The sequence below is a fragment of the Chlamydotis macqueenii genome, chromosome Z (genome assembly GCF_036417535.1).
Source record: "Chlamydotis macqueenii isolate bChlMac1 chromosome Z, bChlMac1.mat, whole genome shotgun sequence".
Taxonomy (NCBI): Eukaryota; Metazoa; Chordata; class Aves; order Otidiformes; family Otididae; genus Chlamydotis; species Chlamydotis macqueenii.
Window position 1 is genome coordinate 22,252,605 of NC_141593.1, and position 11,764 is coordinate 22,264,368.

The window sequence follows — 11,764 nt, forward strand, 5'->3', positions numbered from 1 at the left end:
GTTTATAGTAGATTTTATGCACTGTAATCTACTAAGGACAGCTGTCTTAATACGATACGAATTTATGTTTTCGAGAATGTTAATGGAGGTTGTTGTGAAACATGAGTATTACTTAAATGGTTTCAAAGGAGGGCATGTGCAGCTGGTGAAGCATTAAGTATCCATATTTGCAAAAATATTGGTAGGCACTATTTTACTGAGGTGTAACTCTATATAATTTTATGTAGTGAGGCAAGATTTATGGGTCTTTTTCCTTTGTTGGTTGACCTAATTTTTGTGAAGTTTCAATATTAAGGTGTTTTCCTTTTGGCATTGTCCATATAGAAGTAGATCTGGCAACAGATCACTCTCAAGACACAAGGACAGGCGCAGATCCAGAAGTCCCTTGAAAAAACGGTCTAGATCTAGGGAAAGGCGGAAATCAAGAAGTCGGTCTCGTTCTCGGTAAGTTCCGTTCCTAAGACATGATACTGTTCTTCTTAGTACATAGTACAGGGTTTTTGAAAAAAATCTAACCTTTTAGGTGATGGTAAAGGGCGGAATCTTTCTATGCTTTGGTTTGTCCCTAGGCTTTGTCTATGGGACAAAGGAATAGAAAGTAAATTTTGATGCTGAGTGTACTGGTTTTGGCTGGGATAGAGTTAATTTTCTTCATAGTAGCTCATATGGTATCTGTGGGGGTTAAACTACCTCACTGAGATGCCTAAACTTTGATAGTCTAATCAACATTTATACCAACATGCAAGCTAACCAAAATCGTGTAACTTTAATTGCCAGACTTTAACCAGTAGTTTAGGAATGTTCTGTGTAACCTGTGCAACCCACAAAAAAGTGGATGATACTTGTTCGATCTATATCTGTTGAGAAGGTTGGGTTCAGACTGAACTTGAACCTGCATTCTGAGAACATGTGTAAAGTTTTTGTTTGTGAGCTTGTGGTTTTGCCTTTGGCTGTATCGTATTGGCTGTAGAGTGCTGTGGGTGCAAGTACATGGGTCTGTGGTATGGCATATTTGCATTTCAGGATCTATTATATCTCTGTTTTACCAGGTCTGTTATTTTTTAAGTCTGATGGTCTAATTATTGAACTGTGAAATTCCAACAAGATAATAACATTTTCTGAGGGAATATTCACAGAACAAAAGTGCCTATGGAAGTAGCTTCATGAATAGAAGTCATGCTTCTTTTCTTTCTATTTCATCTCTGTAATTCCCCGGATTTACTTAGAGGGAGCTTCATACTTAGGTTGTGCAGTTGCCTCTTGTTTTTTTGAGGGAAAGAGAAATGCAGATCTATGGACCTCAGTGGAAACTGGAGTAGGCTACTTAGCTGGCTGGGGTTTATTGATGGATCCTTTTGATTCTCTGTTGCTGTTGTCTGGAGCTTCTTGAGATATCTGCTCACTGGAAGGGGCAAGTCCAGTGAAATCTCTGTGATAAATTAACTGGAAGGCACTTCTTGGGTCACTGTGAGACTCTGCTATTGCGGGGATTGCATACTGTTTCATCTTTATGATCTTACATTCCTTCTCTGAGACTTCTAAAGAAGTTTTTGACAAAACCTGATGGGAACCAAAGTTGTCAGGTCACAGAGAATACAACAGCCTGCTGTTTATTAGCAGTTGAGAGGAAGATACAGTTAAACCCTTCTTCCTTTGAATAAAGGTGAGGGCTGTGCCTAGGACCTTTTCTGTGTGAAGGAGTCTCTTTGAGAATCTTTGAAAATCCTGGAATAGGTACCAGTGCCAATAAACACAGCAACTTTTGTCAGTCTGGTTCTCTTGGACATGTAAAGGCTTTTTAATCAACTTCTTCTCTTTCTGTCTCTGAACAATTGTTCGTTTTCATATGTCCTAGAGGCAGGTCTAGGAGTCTTGCACTTCCAAATAATCTTATACCAAAATATAATCTTCCAGACAAAGCTGTGATCTAATCAATTTTTTTTGTTGGACTTGATTAATAGAACATCAGCTGGAATTTTCCTCACTGTTCTTCCTTTTATGAACATGTATCATTCCACCTATCCTAAAGAAGCTGACTTTTCCTGTTGTCCTTTCTTCTGCTTTTACTGTATTCACAATTTTTCAATAAGTCTTGAATTCCTAAGGACTATACAGATGACTGAGTTGTTTTGAACTTATATTTGCCTTTTGAGGGTATTTTTTGGGTGAAATTTTATCCTTGGTTTCTTATTGCTTTGTATTAATTGTTGTTGGACTTCTAAGCAGTTCCAGGATATCTGTGAGAGAGAACACTGTTGAGTAAAGACTTCTGTCAGTCAGCTGTTTTTATTAATGTGGAGGTAGTTAGTCTGCATTCCATTTTATATGGACACATTTTTAATAAAGAGTAGATTTACAGATTGTAGAGTTTGTCTCACTCCTCACAAAATGTGGAAAATGTATGTATATATAATAACATAACTGTGAGGTGAAGAGACATACTCTCTCAAAGTGTAAATGTAATAACATCACTGTGAATATCACAGTTAGATTTGATTTTGGCCTCCCCTTCTTCAATTTGGTTTCCAAATTTTTCGTAGCTATATAACCTTTCTCTCATGGTGAACAGGGGTAGAAAATTAAAGTATCGAACAATTACTGTTTTTCAACAGAGACACATACTTTATCTTGAGCAATTAATGTATGTGGAAGAGTTAGTTGTAAGTTTAATTGGAAAATTCAAAGATGAATTAATGGATTTATGTTTGGCTTTTCACAGAGACAAGAAAAGAGACAAAGAAAAGATCAAGGAAAAAGAGAAGGCCAAAGAAAAGGAGAAAGATAGAGACCGAGACAAGGAGAAAGAGAGAGACCGAGACAAAGACAGAGAAAGAGAGCGAGATAAAGAGAAAAACAGGGAGAAGGACAAGGAGAAGGACCGGGACAGAGATAAAGAGCGAAACAAAGACCGAGAGAGAGTCAGAGACAAAGACAGGGATAGGGACAAGGATAAAGACAAAGATAGGGACAGGGAAAAGGAGAAAGATAAGGAGAAGGAAAAAGACAAGGAAGAGGTAGACCAGAACAAGGAAAAAGAAGATAGTGAGAAAGAAGGAGAAAAGGACAGAGAGAAGATTAAGGACAAGGAGGGAGATAAAGACAAAGGAGGGGACAAAGAGAAGGACAGAGACAAAGAAAAGGAAAAAGATGGGGATAAGGAGAAGGAGCGAGAAAGAGAAAAAGAGAGAGATGATAAGAAGAAGAAAGATAAAAGATCCAGAACACCCCCAAGAAGCTATAGCTCTTCAAGAAGATCTCGTAGTTCCAGCAGGTTTGTTTAGAATTTTTTTCATGCTTTTTTTGACTTGTCAGTTCAGTGAGGCACTATCCTAGTTTTCATGTGTCAATATCACTATGTCTCTTACTAATTACATTTGTAATATTTTTTCCCTAGACAGTGAGACAGAGTGGACCCTTGGCAAGTTTGCAGACAATGCAGAACTTAGGGGAGAGGCTGGTACACCAGAGGAGTGTGCTACTGTTCCGAGAAGTCTTGACAGACAGGAAAAATGGGCTGACATGCATCTCATGAAGTTGAACTGAAGATGCTGACATGCATCTCATGAAGTTGAACTGAAGATGCTGACATGCATCTCATGAAGTTGCCTCAAGAAAGGCCAGATCTTGGTCCTGGGCAGGAATAACTCCATTGCATAAATACAACATGGGGGCTTACTAGCTGGAAGGCTGGCTGGCTGGCAGAGGAGGACGTGAAAGTCCTTGCAGCCAAGAAGGCTAGCAGTATGTTAAACAGAGTGCTGTAAGCAGGTCAAGGAAGGTGATTCTTTCCCTCTCCTGAGCAATGGTGAAGCTACATCTGGAATCCTGTGTCCAGTTCTGGGCTCCCTATTACAAGAGACATACAGTCATACAGGAGTGAGTCCAGTGAAGAGCCACAGAACTGATACAGGGCTTGGAGTATCCATCACATAAGGAGAGACTGAGGGAGCTGGCATTGTTTTGCTTGGGGAAGAGAAGGCTGAGGGGGCATCTTATCAAGATCCATCAGATGGGACGGTGTGAAAAAGACAGAGCCAGACTTCTCAGTGGGGCCGGTGACAGGCTAAGAGGCACTAAACACTTACTGACATATAGGGAAAAAAGGCTTTTTTCTAATGTTTAAATTGTGGGTTTTTTTCTGGGCAAACAGGAACCAGTTACCCTGAGAGACTGTGGAGTCTCCATCCATGGAGATATTAAAAATCTGACTGGATATGGCCCTGAATCACCTACTCTAGTTATGACCTGTGTTAAGGTTGGGGAGGGAGAGGTTGGACTAGGTGCTCTCCAGAGGGCTGTTCCAACCTCTGTGATTCTGTTACCGTCTGAAAAGTAATTGTGAATAAGTTAGTCCCGGTTAGCGTGCATTTTAGGAGTATCTGTTTACTTTGGTGATTGTTGGTGCCTAGCTGAAATGTTTGCAAATCTTTCTGGAAAAGTATCCGGTTGGCATTTCAGCTTCCTGGATTTACAATGCAGCACTGAATTGGTACTGCTGATCCTTCACCTGACGAGTGTAAAGTATTGGACAAATCATGGTCTTTTTGGAGAAGAGGTGAAGGTGGAATAGGACATGCAGGACCTTCTAAGAACTAGGTGGAAAATGACCTTGCTGTACTGACAGACTGCATGCAGGTACTAGAAATCAGATGGCTATTTGTGATTCCTAGCTGAGGGAAGAGATACAGACCAGAGGAAGAGAAGGATCTGGCTCTTTTTCCAGCAGACCTTTACAGGCTAGCAGAGGAGATAGGTACAGAATGTTAGTTCTATATATGGTTAAGAGACACAGGATCACTATCAAAGTGTTCATACTTGTTTTTTCTCTTAAATTTTGCTGTAGTAGTGTTGCTTGAGAGCGTTAAAAAAAGGTGCACAAAAATCTTTGTGTAGACAAATGTAATAGAGATGGAAACAAATACTGTCAGACAACTGTAGTTCTTCAACTTGAAATATGAAAAGCAGAAACTGAAAATTGGGTTTAATGAATAAACAGGTTTTCGTTTGAACACAATTACTGAGACACTTGGTTACTCACAGGTATGTATGCTGGAGAGCAAAATAAGGTGGAGATGTACTCAGTGTAGCCCAAGTGGGAGCACTGTCAGAGTAATACATCAGTTTCCAGTATCCTCATTTGAAAAAAGATTGTGATAAATGTGAAGATATTAAAAATGAGATGCATGTTAACTAGTGAACAGCTGATTGTATTATTTTCTCCATGATTTTGAAGCCACTTTATATTTTTGTTTACCAAAGATCAAATAAAACTCAAGAGCTTACTGAACAAAATAGTTGTGAAATTTTGTCCTGTATATCCCTGTTTTTCTTTGATGGCTGTTCCTGACCACTGTTCCTGCTCTGTAAATACATCATAGAAAAAAATCATCTTACTTTGGCAGAGATAGGTTCTACATTTATGTTGACTGAGGCTTTAATGGCTCAGTTTTTACTTTACTTTAACATGTGCTTCAGTATGTTTGCAGCCAGTTATTTAATGTTTTGTTCTATTCAAGATCAGAATCCATAATAGCAACTTCAGCAAATTGCATATATCAATGTAAAACTGCTGTTTTGTAAAGTACTACAAACTTGCTCTTCATTGCGTTACAGAATGATAACATTCTGTTTGCTGAGCAAGGGCTGCAAGGAAAACAATAGATAATAACTTATTTATTCTGATTTTGACAACAGGTTGAGCTTCATTTTGCACGGTTTGCTTTTAAACCAGTCAGAATACCTACTCATGAATTTAGGAATTAAACTTCAGTTAGGCTGAACTGCAATTACAGTGATCTTCAGGTTGTCATGTTATGTTCATGTTGCTCATGTTACGCTTTTTGTCTTAATGTGGCTCTTCGTTTAATTAGATTCTTTTTCTGACTGGAGAAACTCTTACTTATTATAGGATTAGTGAATTCAGTGTCTTTCCGTTGTTTTCAGGTATAAGTACAAGGACGTGAGGATAAACAAAAAATTAAAATCTGAAAGGGCACAAGCTTTTTTTTTCCCAGTCTCCCCTTTCCCATCAAACTGAAACATATATATATTTTTTTTCTTTGTACAGTTCATATATTGGTAGTGATACATAATGTTAAATTGAAGTATATTTAGTTGTTGTGTCACATCATTTTAAGAGCTTTCTGATTTTATCTGGTTACTAAGTTTATTGTTTTTATTCTTTGATGATGTTGAATTTCTTGTTCCTGTAGAGAAAAGCGTAAAAGGAAGAGTAGAAGCCCCTCCAAATCTCCTAAAACATCCAAAACAACAAAAAGAAAGTCTTCACGAACTCCTTCTCCGAGAAGGTCAGTTTGATGTAAATGTAAAAGTTAATGAGCAGTAAAGGAGGAAGACTTTATAGCGTTTTCATTGTTTTACTGCCTTTGCGCTGATCATCTGAAATTATTTCGGTTGGTCAGTATGACTCAGTTTTAATGTAAACCAAACCCAAACCAAAACAAAAACCTTCATGGACCTGAGCTTTGGTGTGCTTTCAGCTAGAGGGTTTCAGATCTGTCAACAATGCAAACTTGCTTCAAGTCAATAAAAGCCTTTCATCAGATATAGATTAATTTGGTTTTCTCTTTGCAAATACTATGCGTACTGAACACGTGCATTCTTTAGCTCGCTTCAGTCAAAAAATCCCATTCTCTTTATGAAGGGGGTTTTGTTATGTTTTGGGCTTTTTTGGAAAATGCATGAGATTTTAGTTTGCAGTTAAATGGTTTGAACGTTGTTGCTGTTGGATCAAATTCTGATTTGAGTAAAAATTTTCCTATCCAGAAACAAGAAAGAAAAAAAAAAAGAAAGAGATACAAATAATGAAAGAAGAGAAAGAGAACGCTCCACCTCCAAGAAAAAAAGTAGTAAAGAAAAAGAGGGAAAGGAGAAATCTGACAAAAGCACCACTACTTTGAAGGTAAGCTGTGTGACCAAGTGGTAAGCAGAGTGAAGTGGTGCTAGTGGAGCTGTTACTGAAATTCCCTCCCTTCTTTTCCTTTCTTTTCTTGCTCCCTTCTTTTTCTCCTGTTTTCCTTACCAAATTATTACCATTTGGGCTTAGTTTTTGCCAATTGGATACCTGCGGTTGGTGTTAGTAGGCCAGTTTGCTAAGTCTCCGTGTTTGAACTTAACTGGACCTATAGGAGCTTGTGTGAATAGGTTACAGAAACACTTTGTTTTGGTTTTCTTTCCTGTTCTGTGGCCTGTATTAGGAGTTGGCTGGCTGCCTATCTGTATGAGCAGGTGGGAAGCAGACTGTATAACTAAGGGGCAGCATTCAGGGACAGCTTGGCTCGCAAGCTAAAAAGATTACATTTTTAAAAAACTTTAACTCTGCAGTTCACCCTCTCCCTGGTTGCTTTGGCCTTGATCTGCATGTTGGACTCTGTAGGAATAAAGTTGAAGAGTCGAGGAAGAGTGGTAGGAGATTCTCTCTTGCAAAATAGAAGATGGTGTATTTAAGAGAAGAAACATCCTCAAATTGTTTAATTTTAGAATTTGAAAAGCAGCTTGCCTTTAAGGAGTAGTTTGTTGTACTCAGAATTATTCAGCTGATTTAGGTGACTGATTAGCTGATAAAACAGCTGATTTAGGTGACTCTGTCCACATGCTTAAGTAATTATCTTACCCAAGAACTCTCTTAAAATGCATCAGATATCTGACAAAAAATATGAAAGAAAATATTTAATCCTATTTTATTTAGAAAATACAGTGAAATCTTGATTTCTGGAGCTGTTTCTCTTAGGTTCCATGATGCTACTTGTTCTGGTTTTTATGAATGTTGGTGATAAAGACAGATCACTTTTTGGCACAGATTTCTTGGGTGATGGGTTTTTATGAGTGCCTGACTTCAGCCAATTGAAAAGAAAACACTTTTTTTTTTTTAAAAAAAAAAAAAAAGGTAAAGAAGCTGACACCTCTACTCTAAAAATTGCTGAGACAAGATAGGCATGTAAAAATTGACATAATAAAAATACCAAGAGCTGGCTGGGAGTCATACCCTATAATGCTAGGAATATGACCTTTTTGTAAAATAATTTTGTCTTTGATAGGACAAAGATCACACTAAAGAGGATCAGAATTCAGAAACCGACAAGGAAGTAGACAACAGAGATACACAAAGGACAGATGAAGTCAAACTACAACAGAATGGGAACTGTCAACCAAATGAAGAAAACCTCTCAATTAAAATGGAAGAGGTTTAAAGCAAAGAATGGACTTCTGATTCAACTAAGGAATGAAATCCAAAGCTTTTTATTTCCCAGAATGAGGAAGAAAATGTCAAAGCAATCAACCTGAACGTATTGATAGTACTAGTAACTGTTCCAATTCTTGTGATAGCTTTGTTGCCTTCTTGCTGTAAAGCAAGATAGCACAGACCAGTAGTTGTACCTTTAAAAAGGCAGATGCCATCAGAACTATTCATCTCTGAAAATCCATGTATTTCCATGATGGCTGTACTAATTTGTAAAATGATTTATGTTAAGTTTTGTCATAAGCTGTTACAAATAAGTAGAAACTGAAAGATGTAAACCTGTACTACCCAAAAAACCTGAAGATATGCGTTGAAGGTTATTTGAAATACTGCTTGTTATGAATTTTTAATTGTTTTACTTTGTCAGTTAAAAAATGCACAAAAACTTCAATGTGTACTGGTTGATGTGCTTGGAAGTGGTTCTTCTGTTGTAAATGACAACTGTAGGGAAAGAGTTTTTAAACATAAATACAGTTTCACGGTTCTTATGCTAAATACCCGCTGACGAGTATTTTTTTAATTGCTTACTGCTTGAGATTCTTGGGTTTTATTATTTGAAAGAATTTCTTACTAATATCCCTAAAATTAATACTTAAGTATTTCAATAATGCATGCTATTTTTCTGTTCCTGAAAGGAACATTGCCATGTTACAGATAATAGCTTGGCTTACTGGGTTATTTTAGGGTTGTTTTGTTTTGTTGTTTTCTTTTGTCCTTCCAGAAGTGAGCACATCTGTATGATGTTATCAGAACTTACAGCTTTGTTTTGAGCCGTACTGCAGTGTGTCTGTTCAGCTGCAAATATTTTATGAAAATAAATTTTTCTTATTTGTTTTAAAAAATTATGGGAGCACAAGCAGAAGCTTTAGTGCCTTCTTAAAATGTGGTATTTTCTAGAAATGTATGTGTGCTATTAGTAATTTTCAGCTAAATCATACGTGATCTCTGTCGCTGTTTTGCCACCACCATACTGTAGATAAGAATGCAAGGGATTTGTCAAAACAGTTGTTTGATTCACTTGTTAAAATACTAAAGCTCTGTTTTTACTTTTATCTTTTGTTTTTAGAAGAGATTTATAGATGAGAGCGAAGATGCAATTTGGGGACCACCACTGTACAAAACTAGTAGCTGAATACAAAGCATTTTCTGGTCACCTGCATCAAAGACAGCCCTCTAAACATTTAATCTACATTTGGATGGCCTTAATTGTTACCTCTCCACCGTCTTCTCTGATACCTGTTGGGTGATATGAAAGGAATTGTATGCAAAGAAGAGGGAATAAATAATTTGTGGAAAAAAGTTCTAATTTACACAGGAGTTATATGGTAGAGATTCTTTTTTAATTGTTTGGAGAGAAAGCATGTAAGAAAAGAATGACAAAGCAAATATTTTTGTCAAGGGAAAACATGGCTTGTGCTAATTTAATTGATTACATGAGATTTCTTAAGAGTCGTTCCTTTAAAACTTACTTATACCTAAAATCGAGTAGATTATTTTTCATAGAACTTAATACAATCAAATTACTCAATTGCCTTACCTCATGGGAAGAATTATTTCTTTCAGTTAAAAAAAAAAAACCTTAATAGCGTATTAGTTATTTGCTTTCATTTTGTTTTTCTTTTCCTTTCCATAGTTAATTCTTCTGAAGAAAAAATAAAAAGAAAGCTATTACAGGAAATGAAAAATTTGCCCAATTCCTAAGGTAATGAAACCCAGTTTGATTGTGAAGCTGCTTCATCACTCTTCCTTTTCAATAGAATTTAATTTTCTTGCCACTGTGTACATTTAAGACTATAGAAAATGCTTTACCATGTAAAGTATAGACAGTCATTTTTGTGATGTTTAAGCCACATGCTGTTGGCTGGTGAACAGCTTATTCTGATAAAAAGAATGACAAATCTGTATGCTTGCAGGAAGACTGTGAAGGATTGTGTCTTGCAACAACAGCTGTCTTATTTATGATGTGTAAGTAGCATAGAGCAAAGAGATTGTTTGTATACTTGTTATCTTTGGTACCATTTCACTAATAAAATTAAGTATTTTAGAGGGAAGTTTCTGCTGGTACATACTTATTAAAGGAATATTTTTAGTTGATCTGGTCTTATTCATGCAGCTTCCTTGATCTGAAGTGTGGTTACCAGTGAAAATACACATGTATTTTTTATAATATCTTTGAAAACCTAAGTTTCTCCTTTGTGAGGAATTAGAATTCTTGCAGTGCATCATGTTTCAGCTGACATTAGTTTGATTTCTTGAGTTTTGTAATTCTAATTGCATAGCTCTATGATATATCGGTTACAGAATATGTAAAGGATTGTGTACAGTTAGCTAAGAAACATGCCTTTGGAAATTAATAGTTAAGGTTGGTAGCCTTACTAGCTAACTCATCACATGTGTAAGTCCATATGCAGCACATTGTTCTATTGTATGTAAATTAATGGTTCCCTTACAATTTTTTTTTTTTTTTTTTTTTAAAAAGCAAAAAATCCTGAAAACAAGCAGCCACCAAGCACACACATTTCCTCCCCGGTTCAAGTCATACTTTTGTACAAATACTGTATTTTCTAGTTTTGTTTTGTAAATACTGTGCAGATCTGTGAGATAGTTAAGTTCTGTCTACTTGTGTTAAGTGTTTTACAGTATCTCTCTTCCTAAAAAAGCCACTACTAGAAACTTATTCTGTAAAATGCCTATCTCTGCAGAGGGTACCTGATTTTTAAACCAGTGGTGTAGCACAGTAATGAAGTTCCTGCCTGCTCCAACAGGATTGTGTGCGTCGTCCATTAAATGTGTCCATCTTCCACTGGAAGTCCATTGCCTTCATCGTTAATAAGTTTGCATGCTGAGCTTGTGTGGTTTCACACTTTATAACTGAGATAAACTTGAGTGGAGTTTTTGAGAACAGTGTAGTTTGTAATAGCTGTATTGCTTTATGTAATTTCATTTAGTCAGCCTTTATTTGAAAATGTTGTGACTCGTAATTGCTCAGAAAAGTGATGGTATGATGCCATTTTGCTAAGAAAATGTAAAGCACCTATGCTTAACTTCCATTAGTAACTACAGTTACTTCACAACAGTGTTTCTGCGTAACAGATAGGATTTTTCTCTGGATTTTGAAAGAAGGTAGCAGAAGACAACTGCTGGTGGATGAAACAGGATTCCAAGCTCTAAATAGAGGTGGCTGTGACTTAGATAAATACGTTGAAGTCGGTAGGTTTACACAGGTGTGAGGGGTGCAATTTTGTTTGCAAACACAGAGAGTAATATGGTATGTAAAGAATATTGTTTTTCATATTTCAGAGTTAAAACTAAGAGAGTAAAAAAGGGTTTCAGTTGGAAACTAGAAAGATCTGAAGAATACCTGAGAAATTGGTGGGATGTGAGTTCTGCCTACTCAGTAGTCACCTGCTAATTTTTTTAACAGTAACTTCAGATAGATAGATCTGAATCAGCTTAACATTAGCTGGCTGACAGCAGCAGCCTATGCACAGCCTGGATTCTGAA

The 11,764-nt window shown here is 36.7% G+C and overlaps 1 protein-coding gene across 3 annotated transcripts in view; it reads left to right on the forward strand.

Annotated features, from left to right (window-relative positions):
- The window catches only part of SREK1 (splicing regulatory glutamic acid and lysine rich protein 1), a 33,617-nt gene extending 22,708 nt beyond the window's left edge, over positions 1-10,909 (forward strand). For all 3 annotated transcript variants that reach the window (XM_086771157.1, XM_086771159.1, XM_086771158.1), the window contains 5 exons: positions 325-444; positions 2,720-3,271; positions 6,213-6,308; positions 6,787-6,922; positions 8,058-10,909. In XM_086771157.1, the coding sequence (XP_086627283.1) occupies positions 325-444; positions 2,720-3,271; positions 6,213-6,308; positions 6,787-6,922; positions 8,058-8,210 (1,057 nt within the window). In that variant the 3' untranslated portion in view covers positions 8,211-10,909. The remainder of the gene's footprint in view (positions 1-324; positions 445-2,719; positions 3,272-6,212; positions 6,309-6,786; positions 6,923-8,057) is intronic.
- The last annotated feature ends 855 nt before the right edge of the window (positions 10,910-11,764 follow it).